At 44.3% G+C, this 15573-nt stretch overlaps 1 protein-coding gene across 1 annotated transcript in view; it reads right to left on the reverse strand.

Annotated features, from left to right (window-relative positions):
- Positions 1 to 15573, reverse strand: part of LOC138491473 (vesicle-associated membrane protein 1-like) — a 414958-nt gene that overhangs the window by 27079 nt on the left and 372306 nt on the right. The window contains exon 4 of the mRNA XM_069617986.1: positions 4769 to 4820. Coding sequence (XP_069474087.1) covers positions 4769 to 4820 — 52 coding nt within the window. The remainder of the gene's footprint in view (positions 1 to 4768; positions 4821 to 15573) is intronic.

The following is a 15573-nucleotide window of genomic DNA, read 5'->3' on the forward strand; positions in this document are numbered from 1 at the left end:
GCAGCAGAGCTAGGGAATGAACTACTCATACATTTAGAGTGAGGCTAGACTGTCTGTTTGTTATTTTACTCTCTACATACATTCTTCGAGAAAGCCGACTGTGATAATTGATGATTGTTTACATTGCCCGCTGACTATCACTATACACTTTCTTGAACCAATTTGTCCACAATGTAAGAAGATCAAGCTGTTTCCAAGCACAATCAGCCAGAGTGTATTATCTGTATTATCTTGGTTTCATAGAATTTGGCCCAAGCCTACCCACAACTCAGACAAGGCAACCCTTCTCTTCTTGCCATATTGAGAGACCCAGGAGTTAGAGACATGTGGGAGCAGGTGTTCATGTTTGCCATCAATGACTAAATGGTCCACAGGGCTTAAGATACTAACTTGATACTAACCCAATAACGCACATTTTTGTGCATTTCAGGCAGGAAACTATATCTTCAAGCTGCACAAGGATCGGGCAGCACAGGTACAGATGGGTGAAATAATAAGACATGTGATTATATTGTCGTGTCTCATTATTCCAAGTGGAGTATTTGCATTTGTATTTTGGAGGACATCGTTGGTTGCTACTGCTGTATCCTCTACTAACACTACCCGAACCCCAGCAGGTGGAGCAGGCACAGCAGGTGGACAGGAGAGCACTGCAGGCACAGTAAGGAGAGTAAGAGCAGTGCTGACACAGACATGAAATGGGTAAATCTCTATCTCACCAACACTGCTCGTACAAACACATGACAAAAGTAGGTAAGGAAACCACTGGGGAGAGCTGCAATGTCTTCTCAGTGCCTCCAGAACATTGATAGCAACTGAGATACCAGCGGCAGGAGCAGAGTGCCTGAGGTACCTGGCAATGGTAACAACTCAGAGATTTCAAGGGAAGATGGCAACACTGAGGTGGATGTCTCAAGCGACGTTCCCGTATGAAGACAATTACATAAAGACTCTCGATATGATGAACAATTATTGGCAGCTGGACGAAGCAATACAGCATATAACTGATGGGCCACAAGCAGGGGACACAAAGACTATAACACTGAACCCATTGCCTTGCCCATGGACAAGGGTGAAAGAGACAGGTGGAGAGCCTGGGTGCTGGAAGAGACCGCAGATACTCATGTATGGTCAAGTATACATGGAGGATGGATGGAAGGATGGAATGGTGGGGAGCAAGGCCTCACATTAGCACAATGCCCGGTGAATAAGGTACAAGACGAAAATGATAAAGGTATAAAGGAATGGGATGCTGTGCAAAATTGCTCAATTGGGTGGAGAATGAATCTGGACCAATTCCTATAATACCCTTGAAGACGCCAATGATGGTGAGGTGGAAGTTGTGGAAAATGTAGGATGCCGAAGCATAGAAAATCATGCAGCAATGAATAGAGGCACAGCAGTACAAATATATCACTACTGGGCATGAGGATCCAACGCATGCGAGAAGCTGCCACCCAACTGGGGAGGAGTTTGCTCATTGGTACACATCAATATGCCATTGTTGGTCATGCCGTGGAAGGATGTAAAGCTTGAGGACTTCCCGAAGGTGGACACTAACAAAAGGAAGTAAAGGTCAGTGAGAGTAGAACAAACAGGCAAAGGAGAAAGGCCGGTGAAAAAGAGTAGAGTGAAAAGCAGCAACTATTTCTCACTGAAATCAGAAGACGCTCTGGATTAAGTGCCAGGAGAACACAGACTGTTCAGCGGATCGCATCATTTATACCATATGTGCAGACGTATACGAATGCGAAGTGGCTGCAGAAAACCCGCTGGGAGCTGATGATGATGATAAACTCCACGGTGAATGGGTTCAGCGCAATAACGGTAGAGCTACGGGAAGTAAGGTTGGTGTCACTCCGGAATAGATATGTCCAGGACCTGCTCACAGCAATGGAAGGAGGAATTTGCGCAAAAATTAGGAAGTTTCTGTTGCACATTCATACCTACCAACGACAAAGATAACGGCACATTGACAGAAGCGGTAACACAGCTATCCCAGATGCATGCCAACATGGAGGAAGAAGCAAAGGGAACCGGAAAGGACCAAAGTTGGATAGCATAGATATGGTCATGGATGCCATCATGGCTGTCGGATGGGCTGAAGGTGATAGTGACACTATGCGTGGTGAACAAATGTATCATCCAGTGAAAAAAGTCGGCAGAGGAAACTATCAGAATGAAGGTCCTAATGGATGTGAATATAGGAGGCACAAAAGACAACATAGTGGAGGAAAGACAAGCTGAGAGTGAGAATAGCAAACAGTGAAATGTTCCCGCTTGAAGCGATGAAATTGGACAACCCATTCAATGCGAAGTACTATGAAGAAAAGTGGGTGCGGTGCAACCTGGAACTAGTGTGCAGTTATATGGAATGGATTTTTGACAATCATGTGAATTACTATGGACACCTCAGAGGAATCACGAAAATATGGCAACGAAGAGCTAAAGGCTTAAAATATCGGGATGTGGCCAACAGGTCGACCAGAGGGGGGCTGAAGAGGGGGTTGGTGTCCCGAGACCACTCTTCCACCCTCCTAAGTTCATGAAATTCCCGTAGCCACCCATCTCATTTTTGACAGATCCCAAGTGCACCAATGATTGACAAATACAATGAAAGGTATCCTCTCAGCTAGCCATACAGACCTAATACAATGCAAATCTTTCCATGTGCGATCAAAGAGCCTGTGATCGTGGACAGAGATGCCTATATGGGAAGCCTCAACTGAGCACCAAGAAGCCATGGTGCTGACGTCACTAGTGACACCACGACGTGGCAGCGTTAGACATGAAGCACATTCGCAGTCTACACTGGTTCACACAAACACACACTTGTATACATGAAGAACATAAGTGCACCCTTCTATAGCTAGAGAACAGATACATATACACACTGTAATTACTTTTATTATTTTGTCTTTAGCCATATGTAGTAACGGAGAACCGCAAGGCACAAGAGATCCGGACCAAGCTTGCAGATGCTTCACACGAATAACCCTATGGAACTACAGGGATATATATGGAACCTGATAGGACTCAGTGTGACTAACATGTAGAGAACGTAGCATATGTGGACAATGTAGAAACCACATTATAAGGTTTAGGAAAATTACAGCAGGCCTCACGCCACTGAACCTGAGACGAGCCAAGCTCAGGCTGCACAGAAAGCAGGATGTGCAAGACAGGCCCACAGCCTAGATCAGAAATACAAGGATACATTCCAATTTCCAGACAACAAGGGGACCAGCTGCAGAGAAACCGAATAAATACTCATAATTGTGAGCAGCAGAGCTCAATTTTGTGGTCTTTAAACACATGGTACAGTCAAACGAGACAATGGATAAGTCTTCTGTGGTAGGAAAGAGTAGCCGATCCTAGCAAGCCAGATGCAGACTGTAACAAATGTTGCAATGTAAGGAGAATATTCTTATAGGCAAAGGTCGCACACACAAGTTACAATACAGACACATAATCGTTGACATCACCCTGAAGAGGTGCACAGCGAGTTGAGAACTCGATCGAGTCCCAAGTCTGGGGGCATCAGCTCTAACCAATCCCAGCTTATAAACCCAGGGGTGGATGGCAAGGGGCAAGAACCAATGGTAAACCCACTACTATGCAACAATGTAATAGATGGTTCTTTTGGGATGGTACTGACCAGCCATATGACATGTAAGAGCCAGTAGAATAACATCTATAGGAGACAGTGTAGGTTATAGAATATTCAGTACCCAATCCCTCATGCTGATAGGTTTTTGGAAGAAGGGCCCAGGATATGATGTAATATCACAACAAAACTGGGGAGCATGCATTGTAATTTTCAGAGGTATCAGAATCTTCCTGTGTTCTTGTACTGATCCCTGTTGCTTTTATCTGCAATAAACCGCAGTTTGTACTTGCCGTTGACTGAGTGCTCCGTTTGTTCTGGGGAGGGTGTTGGGCCCGCCAAGTCCACAGACTCCCAGCCAGACTCTGGCATACCTGGGAGTCCCTCACAACAAAACAATGTATCAACAGTCAGGTGGGATGTCCTCAGCATATTCCCCAAAGCTTGCCAGCATGCAATAGAAAGTGCAGGCGAAACATATTGGTTGCCTCACAGAATGCATACCTTTCCATGGCCTCTTACTGCTACATAAAGAATACTCTAATAGCCACCTGCTCTATCACTGCAAATAACTGTACTAACACACTCATTTTTGAATTCCACACTTTGTGACTATCAACTTACTGCTGAGGTCATCTTTTCCCCACAAAAGAAAAGGTGGCAAACCAATGTAAGGAACACCCTTTCACTCACAAACTGAAGACTCTTGAAACTTGTGATGCTTCCAAGGTGAAAACATATAGTTTCTATGAAGAACAGGCGTCAACTACCAACGTGATGCCACAAAGTGTGGCTAATGGTTAGGCGTTAAGAGTGTGGTGAGCGTCCATGTGTGCTAGCAGCGTCTGCTCTCATCAATTTTTTTAATGTGAGCAATATTGCATATTCGTATGAGTGATCCAAGTAATGTTATTTATTTAACAGTCAAATGAATGTAGTTCAAAGTGTTATATCATTTTCATAAATTCAATGCCATTCCTGAAGCATCTCAGATCATCTACAGCACTTTAAGTCACAGGTGTTTCACGCTCATAATGTGCTTCTTCAAGATTGTTCTCCATGTATAAATATCAATGGAGTCTGAATCATCTCCAGCCCCCACCATGCTAAAACAGTTTCAAGAGGAAGCAAATTTGGAATATTGGTGAATGAAATACTTACTAATTATAATAATAAGAATGATTGCACATATTGCGCCCAGGATGATCATCATCTAAAACAAAAAGGGAAAGAGAAGTAAGAATTCTGCACACACAAAAAAGATAATAACCCAATATTATTATTATGCAATATGGTACATCTGTTTCAAGAAACCCAACACTATGATTTTACTGTATGATCTAACCACTCATTTATATTGTGCTGTCATTGCCCTCTTGTCAGGAGATAAATTGGCTAGCGAGATTAACTACAGGTTTGTTCACACTCTGTATCAGTGGCCTTTTTCAAGGGTATAATTTAATACAAAGTCATTAAACATAGGAGCTACTTCCAAACTCAGTTGCACGCTACTGTGATGTCACAGCAGTGAACATCCTAAATGATTGTGCATTGATATGGTTTTACAGTAGCATTCCTTCAGAATATTGCAGAACAAGAGCTTTCCAAAGTGTCGCCTCCTGGCGTAGCTTCTTTAGTACACCCGATCTTGGACACCGACATGGCCTTGTGATCACCTCAGTAAAACCAGCTTGCCCCATTAAAAAGGCACGTCACTCATCGGCGCATAGCAGGCACCCCTTCTGCTTCAGAACAGGGAGGGCATTTATGGGGGGCAGAAGTAAAAACACTGCTATGCACAATACAATAGCAGAGGGGTGTGCACCAACAAGGGGTTGTTTCCCGTATCAGACATCGATTGACATCCGACACAACTTGATCGTCACTCTTATACTGAATGATGCCACTAGAAACTCTTCTATGGAAACAGTTCCTGTGTTGATGGCTACCCTTCTACAATTCCATCTATCATGAACCAAACTTGGGAAAAATGTGTTTGCCTGGATTGAATGCCCTCCCCATGGCGTAATTACCGACACTTGATCAAAATAAGTATATGATATGATATGACATTTATAACACGCCTATACACAAGTGTTTCAAGGCGCGGCGGGGCAAGGTAGGGGAAACAGAGGAAGACAGACAGCGATCCTACTAGGCCAGGTGAAATTGAGATCACGCAAGTGCTGGGGGGAGGGGAAGGAGAAAAGTGCAGGAGGAAGGGGAGGGGGCAGTGCAGTACATAGGATAACAGTAACATAAAGCCAATAAATAAAAGTGCAGGCAGCTGCTGGCAAGTGCAAGTGTAACAGCAGACATCAGGGGTCAAGTGCTAGTAGGGGCTGTGGGGATATAGAAACAGTCCCCAACTGCAAGGGTTGCCAGGGGGCAGTGCAGGTGTGCAACTGGCGGGGAGGGGACCTGGGCCCGAGATCAGAGGGTAGCCAGATAACCAGTACAATTTCAGATTCATCCAGGAGATCAGCAGGGGAGAGGGGGAGAGAAAGCAGAAGCAAATAGGAAGGTCTTGAGGTGCTTCCGGAACCAGAGATGATTCTCCTCAAGTTTCAGAGAGGAAGGAAGGCTGTTCTAGAGGGAGGCACCAGTAGAAGAAAGAGATCTACCACCAACTTGCTGCTTGGAGAAGCGACTGACCCTGAGGGAGTTGGAGGCGGATGAGCTAAGAGCTCAAGAGGGAAGATATTTAGAAAGAGAGAGTTGAAGGTATTTAGGTTCCAGGCCCCAGAAGGCCTTGTGGACAATGCAGAGGCTTTTGAACTTAATCCTCGCTGCCACTGGAAGCCAGTGCAGAGATTTCAGTACTGGAGAGATACGATCCCTGGGCTTGAGGCCAAGGACAAGTTTCGCAGGTCTGTTTTGGATGAGTTGCAGAGGGCGGGGAGTAGAGGCAGGCAGATTTAGAAAGGGGCTGTTGCAGTAGCCCAGCCTAGTGAGAACCAGAGCTCTGGAGACAGCGATCTTCTATACAAACCATCACTCCACTTTACTACTACCCCTTGGGCATAGCTTTCCAGCCTCCCTTCCCCTCTTCAACGCCATTCCCCAGAACAGCACATATTTCAAGACCACCATCCTATAGAGATAGGGGGAGGGGGACATAGGAGGGAGCTTTCCTGAGCAAGTCTAACCCCTTGCTGACCGTCTTTAGTAATGGATTATAGATGCAGGCACGAGGTGGGATGGATCTGTTATTCAGGGTTTCATCTTTGTTTTCCTGTGATATCAAAGCCACTTGCCCATTTATAATCTTTGCCTCATTACAAGTTGGGCTTTGTGGTAGGAAAATGGCAGTCATTGTTTTACCACGATTTTTTGGAATTGCTAACAGAATTAGCATTTTTACTGCAGGGCTGAATTAAAGGTTTGGCCTTGAAGTGGAGGGTTTAATTCCAGAAACCTGCTGGAGATAAATCCTCCACTTTAAAGCCAACTGTTATCGCATTTGCCATAGCTGTAGAATAACCGCTTCGGGCAATCTGTTGAAATCTCCATGAAGCCGCAGGGGCTTGAAAAAGGGGGATTAATGCCACTGTTACCCCTCTCATAATCCCACAGTATATTTGCAGGACTAAGTAGCCGCAGTGGTAAACAGGTTTGGCAGTAAGTGCTCTGGGATTGTAGCCAAACTCATAATGAGGCCGTTCATACCCAACCAAAGATGAGGAATTTAAAGTTGCTGTGGAAGATGGACACGGCATGTGCTTAGCAATGCTGTACTGTCAGAGCGCCCACGGAGGTGACATCTCACATCTAGTTTAAGTGCATCGATTAAAATGTTTCAAAATCCTTCCATTTGTCATTGAACCCTTTTTATTCTCAGAGAAGATGCCCTTTCAAATCTATCCTCTTCTAGGCCTATAATAAACACCAACCAGCAATGAGCCCTCAAATCGCACATGGCTGGTTACATTTAGCAATGTGATGCTACCCATGCCTAGCCAACAGCTGTGACACAGAACATCATTGCCATCGACAGCCTTCATTTTCCAGGTCAAAACATTGCAATGGGGCTATGATATCACCATATGCAACTACAGGCTCAATCCAAGCTTTCTCAAATGATACAACCTGTGATTTTACACAATTCACTTTATCACCCGGTCACACCGTTCACTCAAATAAGGGCTAGGAGTGTTGACTGACAGAGAGTTGCCCCTCTCACCATTGTACTTATCAGGTCATGCCTACTTAATCCACTCTTATAAGGTATTCATTCTGAGAATTGAACCACATCAAATACTATACTGGTCCAAAGTCAGCATCTATGAGAGTACATATAACACATTGCAAGATCTAATGTGTGTTAATGTGTAGCTTTAAATCAACAAATTGGTTTGAAAGTATTAAAATAGGCATTTTTCACTTCATCAACACACATGCACAACTCTGGTCGTAGTATCCATCTTCGCTTATGAGTCCACCTCTGTCCTACAGAGTTCTGTCATAATACTTGTATGTATTGACAGGTGCTTTCAGCCACATGTTGCAAAAGAATACACTTATTCATTCATGTCTGCAACTAAGAGAAACAATTGTCTGTAACTAGCGCCACAATGCCTTTGGGTTGCTGTGCGCTCAACAAATGTGAATAAATAAATAAATAAACTTAAAGTCTTTTTTAACAGTAAAACAACTTCTCAACTAGCCATGTTAAAGCTCTAGAAAGGAGGAAACATAGGGTAATTAGACAATAATAAATTATAGAGCAAATCAAGTCCAGAGTCTCATGCGCAGCTAGAATCCAGAACAATTGCTGCTCAAAGTAGGGCTTCCATTCCTTAGCAAGTTTTTGTGTTTTCATACATGCTGAACTGAAAGTTGGTAATCAAAAGTGATGTCCGAGATATGCCTCCATAACCATTTCCAGGTGGGGCATCGCACACAGGTCATTATTAATGCCCCTGTGTCTTACTGGGATAAGCACTGCTGTTGCTGTGAGCTGAAGGTCAACATTATGAATGGTAGTCCTGACGTGAGCCTTGTCCTACCATTATTCCCTGCATCTACACATATATTGGTTGCTAGTTTCACTTTCTGCCTTGTCCGTTTGGCAATCTAAAAAATCAATACATGGTATTAAGTATCAAAGTATCAAACTTTGACTAGTTCCATCATTGATAGAAGGGTACTGTTCTCTTTTATGAAAGATATTGGTACACCACACACATTAACCTCCATTATAGTGCTGCATCAGGCGCCACCTGAACGTCTGTCCCACCATTTTTCAGATTGTTGACTGAAATTCTCTTCAAATCTTCTTCTTAATCCTTATCAGAAGTATGATTTCAGCTACAACCATGACCATAACACAGTTTCACAGAACCTGGACCAAAAGCATTGGAAACACTAATCAGTTCTTCTCGATCACCAAGTGGCCTATCTCCACTTTAGAACTATAAAAATATTCTACCATTATTCATGGTTGAGACTCACAATCTGTTTAACTATTCGTAGAATAATGGTTTGCTAGCAGTAACTTAAAAAAGAGCAGGCGGTCGGCCCTTTACCAAGAAACATCTGTGGGATCCAAGCGACCCAGGCAATTTTGGAATGATTTCCCAACTCTCCGTCCTGGCGAAACATTGTGACTGTTGGATGCCACATCAAATCCAGACAGTTGTAGAGAAGAATTATTTATTTCATTCAGTGAAGTCAGGTTTTGGGCCTAGTAAAACCACTGACCTGGTTACTATGTCCACATTGCTTCTCCTCTTGGAGGAACTGGATGGTGGCAGAGCTCTGATCTCACTTGATCTTCCTGCACCTTTTCTCTTGGGGAAATTGAAATCATTCCATTTTGATGACGTGATGCGCAAACTGACCAAATTGTAATTCTCAGAGAGAAAACACATTCGAACAATAACCGCTAACATCCTGCTCTAAACATTTGTCCTGCATTGTTCGACATGGCTTAACACTATGAGTACTTATTTTGAAGTATATATTCAGCCATATTCAGCCAAGCTGATTCGTTCCAGTAGATCGTTCTTCTCCAAGTATGTGGGCGACAGCCAGATTTCTGTAAAACATTAAGGACACCGGGGTCTCACCTCAGTTAAAGTGAGGGAATGATTCTCATCAATAGAAACCTGGATGCCCAATAATACCTTTAAGATTAACCTAAGAAAAATGAAAGTACTGATTACCAACACATCTGTTGATCTCTTAAACTCCTTGATTTGGAATGTATGCATTGGCTCTTTCTTCCCCACCCTCAACCATACACAATCTTGGGTATTAATTTACATACAGAAATGTCTTTCACTCCTCAGGTGTTAGCATTTGTCAAATCATGCTTTCTTCATCTTAGGCAACTTGAACAAATACTGTTTTGCTTGCTTTCCCTCCCTGAGTTCTAGTTGTGAACACGTTTGTTTAGGTCCTGCTGGAATTTGTAAATAGTATTTATTTGGAACTGACCTATTTTAGAGGATCCAGAATGCAGCTTCATGGCTGTTATTGAGCCTTTATAAATGTGATCATCTTACACTGACTTCATTGCACTTCATAGGTTGTCAAGTCAAATCACTTTCACAAGCTATCTGAAGCACTAAACTAACAACACTATCTTTCAAATTTCCTCTGCATTTCTACCAGAAAACATTGCTCCAAATAAGACACATCCTTGCTTGTCTCTTAATACAGGAAAGCAAGAAAGGCAGAGCATTCATTAGTGTGGCCTCAAAGGTCTGGAATTCTCTGCCTTCTTCCCAGGGAAACAAACATAACTATCTAACAATCAGGAGACAGCGGAATACCTTGCTATTCTCTGGCTATTAATCAAGCCTGCATCTGCCTGAAAAATCTTCTATAGTGCCAAGATACCTTTCGGAGAAAATCTGCTCTTTACAAATTACCCCAAAATCACAAATCACGAAAAAGCACTGATCTAGTCTTCTGTGTGTGCACAGTAGCAGTATCATCTTTCATTCCCTAACTTTGCTATCACTTACTGGCACATGCATATGAAATTCGTGTTCAGGGGAGTTGCAATTTATTAGTACACTTCATAAACCTTAGCAAGCCTCTCTGATGTGTTATCACTACATCTGAGGAGTCTAAGTGGAAGAGCATCAAGTGCCTGTTTGCTGGACTTCTCCATGTGATCCAAAAAAATCCTCTGTTCTTGACAAAGTGACATGTGGGAGCTTGAGGATGGGACTAGGATGATCACCATGGAGGCCTTTTCTGGCTATGTGATGCATACCCCAGAGACAATGTATGGGGGAGCATCCATGTCCTACATCCCACCCCTAACCTTGTATGTGTGCAGACTCCTGCTACCAGAGGTTTATTACTAATGCAAAGAAAGTACTTGAGTAACAAGGAAACAGCCTCAGGCCTGGCCCAAAAAACAGCCCTTAACTGACACTTCTTTGTGGGATGTGACCTAGCAGTTCGGGCTGGACTGCCCCTATAGGGGTAGGACCAAGCCTGATTTCCATATGGTCTTTCCCCCTCTGTAATGGCTTGGAACGCTGAAAAACAATGGTCTGGAGGGTTACCCAGAGCTGTGCCTGTGGTTAAGATCTATGCAAAACCTTCCAGCCATCAAGTTTTTGGTTTTGGTTTAGTCACCCGAGTGGGACAGGTATGCCCAGACGTGGGTCCCGAGCCTGCTGGCCCAGAGATCCAAGCTACTCTTCACTGATGATGCCCAACAAGGCTGAAACATAGACAGCAGGCTTGGGACCCATGTCTGCGCATACCTGTCCCACTCGGGGTGACTAAAGCAAAGCCAAAAGTTGATGGCTGGACGGTTTTGAATAAATCTTAACCACGGGTACAGCTCTGGGCAAGTGGTAGGACAAGGACAGGAAGCCCTGTCCCTCCATAAAGCACACTAACACTGAAATGTATTTTATAAAATGTGCACATCTCCGTGCTGGAGGTTTGAAGAGACTGGATCAAAAATGACTGAAAAGGAGGGGGATGCAATTTCTGGGCCTAATGATACTTCGAACGTTCCTCAGGCAACACAAACTTCTAAGCCTGTATCGCCAGTAGATCTACCTCAGAATGGAACATGCCTTCACCTGCAGCTACAACCCCCCTCTCTTGGCTTTTTCTTGTGTGGCGCATGAGCTGCTGTAGCTCAAGGACACCATCTCCTGCACCCTAGTTGCTTCAAGTCTCTGTTATCAAGCCACCTGCTGCCAGGTCTCAGACAAAAAATCCATCATGAGATGAAAATGGAGGGGAGTGAGAGATGACCTCTGGACACCGGTTGGCGGCTCAGCTAGTACTACAAGAGGGTGACAAAACCTGTGAGGAGCCATTCCACTGGGGGCCAGACACCCTCAACTTAGAGGCTGGTCTTGGACCTGTTGGGTGCAGACAACAATGGGGTAGAAATCAGATGGGACATCCGGCTGTGAGCCAACTTTCAGACTATTAACAGTAGTGATATTGCCATAGTTGACATCTGTGAGGATTTCAGTCACGCTACATCAATAGTCCACTTTACAGCAAAATCTCTTCTTTTATACCCTGGAACACTGTCATTCTTTCTACAAATTGGGCTACGAATACACCATGATTGTAACAAGAGATCCTCACTTATATGGGCCATTTGGGATGGCAAGCAGGTCTGCCAAATAAAAAAGGCCAATCAATTGCACAATCCAACTTTGTTAGAGCATCTCACTCTAACGCAACCAACACTGTACTAAGGAAACCCATAACTTTATTATCAACAAGAATCAGCAGAAACACAAAGGAGACCAGTGAGCCATCGAGAGAAGAATCACATTGGTTGTGGATGGCCAATATGGTGGCAAGCCGGGGGATCTGCATTCCTAACCTTGACTCCTCCCCCCAGTTTCTCTTGCTAAGCTAGAACTCCTGTGGCTCAACACACCTGTTTAGCGAAGATGGCCTATTGCAACATATTGACCGACTGAGCATTATAGCGCTACAGGAAACTTGGCTGACTGACCCCCTTGTAGTGGATGGGTGGCAACTGATATCTTGCCCTGTGAGCCAAGGCATTAGAGGATGTCCTAAAGGGGAACTGCTCTTGGGAGTTAGAAGACCCATCAAAATGGAAGAGGTTCCATGCCCCTCGAACATCTTCATAGGGAAAATGTTCCACGTGATGATCCGAAATTACAGCCCAAGAGATTGGCATAATCAACATCTACATACCCCTGTACGATAAGACTCATTGTGTGGTGATGAGGGAGTTAAAGGAAGCACTAGAACACCCAAAGGCCATGGGCACACTATTGTTCTGTGGTGATTTTAATGCAATTATCCCCTCTATACTGCAATAGGAAGACAATGACATGCTGTGTTCCGCCCCATCACTCCCTAGGCCCAGAATGAGCAGAACGAAACAGGGGCTTAAATGGAGCTGACTAATGGCAGCGGCTGGACTTTCTATGGTTAATGGAGTGGTTCCCTCTCACTCTCCTGCTAACTTCAATCACGTCAGCGGCACTGCGAGTAACATTTTGGACTACCTATTCGTCAACAACAGCTCAACGATAATTGAGGACATGTGTGTGTTGCATCGCCACGAAAACGATAATTAGCCCCTTATAGCCAGGCTAAAGCTCCCAGGACTCTGCATTGACAATACACAATATGGCCAACTCTTCGTAACTACTACCCCGAATTGGATTTCACAGAAGGACACAAACCTTGTGAAAAAACACTGCCAGTAACCATACATGCCCTAAATGCTTTCCTGGGGGAGTTCAAGGAAATTGATGGTACAAAAAGTGCTGAAATGGCAACTTTAACCCTTGAGGCATTTGTGAACATAGTTGAGAACATCAGCATGTGCGCAACAGAAAGAAGTAAGTCAGCAAGTAGGGTTGGCACCATCGCTAACAAAAAACAGATATCCCTACGACAGGACAATACAAGATCGCCAAAGAGTCCTAAGGAGTGACCTTCGTACTCTTGCAATGACCGAACTAGATCCCACTAATCATTGTTGAAAACATAAGGACCTAAAAAATTGTTATACCAACTGGCTGAGAAGGCACAAGTACCTGATTGAATGCAATAAGTGGAAAGCTCTGGTTTTTGCTTCTCAAACGAATGACTCCTGTGAGTTATGGAGTATCATCAGAGAAAAGCCATCGAAGCGTAAGTAAACTAGGGACTTAAATGGTGCCTCAGAAAAAACATGGAACCTGCATATTGAAAAGGCATTTGAGGTAGCACATGAGGGTACCCAGAGTGTATACGACCGACGTACTAACTGGCCATACTGCCTCGTGCCTAGAGATATTAGCAGCCATCTCAATACTCTGAAAACCGTTTAGGGCACCCGGACCCAATGGCATTTGCAGCTCACTAATGAAATCTGCCACTGATGTCGGTTCTGAGGCCCTACACACACTCTTCTCCACTATTGGGATCACACAGAAAATCCCTCCATTCTGGCGCGACAGTAACATTGTTCCTGTGTATAAGAAGGGCAATCCAGCTGATCCAGGTAGCTATCGTATCCTGGCAATGTTGGATGCCCTGGCTAAGATTTTTGCCAGAGTACTTCTAAAGGAGCTAGAATCATGGGCAGAGGGCTGTGGAATCATCCCCCTCAACCAAACGGGCTTCAGGAAGGAGCACAATACTACTACTAACACCCTGGCCCTTACCATAAGTATTCAACAGGCATGGATGGTGGATGGTAAGACAAACACCTGTCTACGTGGCATTTATTAATCTTAGTGGCATGTTTGATGCTGTAGATCGTAACCGACCTAGGGGCAAACTGGCTGGCTGGAGCATTCCCCCTGGCATACTGAGCATGATCATTCCCCTACAACAGAACAGCCAAGTCAAAATCAGGATGGATCAAGGTGGAAGAACCACTGCATGGACAGAAACACGTAGTGGCCTCAAGCAGGGTTGCAACCTTCCGCCCATACATTTTAATCTCTAGCTAGCTGACATGGGCAATGCTTTGACTTGTTCATCCGTCATCCCCCCTAAACAGGGATCAGTTGCAATGAAATGGCTTGGATATGCGGACGACATTGCTGTCCTTGATCTGACTCCATGTGGCTTGCAGGCCTCCCTGGACAACCTGAAGGAATACACTGACTGTAACTCTCTGGTGGTAAATATATCAAAGACCACAATCATGGTATTCTGCCCGCCCAGGAAATAAATAAAGCAAGTGAAGTGGGAGATGGGCGATAGACAAATCGAAGTGTTCAACAACTACAAGTACTTGGGTCTGTACCTTTACAATAAGCTACAAAGCACTGTGCACTTAGAATACATCCGGACCAGAACCTCCGTCCTCATTGGCACTAAGCCGGTCCGATAGCACAGCGAGTAGAGCGCTCGCTTTGACATCTGTGCAGAGCCTGCTAACGCAGGTTCGAATCCCGGCGGGGCTAAACTCAGCCTTTCATCCTTCCGAGGTCGATAAATGAGCACCACACACCATGGGTAATAATAAGCAGCACTCAGATACCTGAGGGTTCGTAGCGCTGTATAAATGCTAAGTTATTATTATTATTATTATTAGCTCATTCGCCAACAAGGCAGGAGGGTTCTCAATCGATGCACTGCTCAATCTTTACCATGCTAAAATGTCCTCTACCATCCTGTATGGAGCAGAACCATGGCTATGCAAAACCTTGCAATGGTCAGCAAACTGGAGCGCACGCTGCTAAAAAGGCTATTAAGACTACCACAGTGAACAACTATTGACATGGAATTCAGTGTGTTACGCATAGTCCTAACATTTCAATCAAGCTGTATGGTAACAGCATGGAAACTCTCAAATGTGCCAACTCAAACTCTCATGAGCCTTATACATATGGCCAAAACTGCACAAGTAGTATTAATGCCTAAGAGCTACTTGGCCAACATGAATACACGTACCAACCACTGGCTACAGCAAGGACATCAAAAGCTGGACATGACACTAAGCACATTTAAGCACCGACTCAAGGAAATGCTGAACGAGAATAGCT

The sequence above is a fragment of the Ambystoma mexicanum genome, chromosome 10 (genome assembly GCF_040938575.1).
Source record: "Ambystoma mexicanum isolate Mex_15411 chromosome 10, UKY_AmexF1_1, whole genome shotgun sequence".
Taxonomy (NCBI): Eukaryota; Metazoa; Chordata; class Amphibia; order Caudata; family Ambystomatidae; genus Ambystoma; species Ambystoma mexicanum.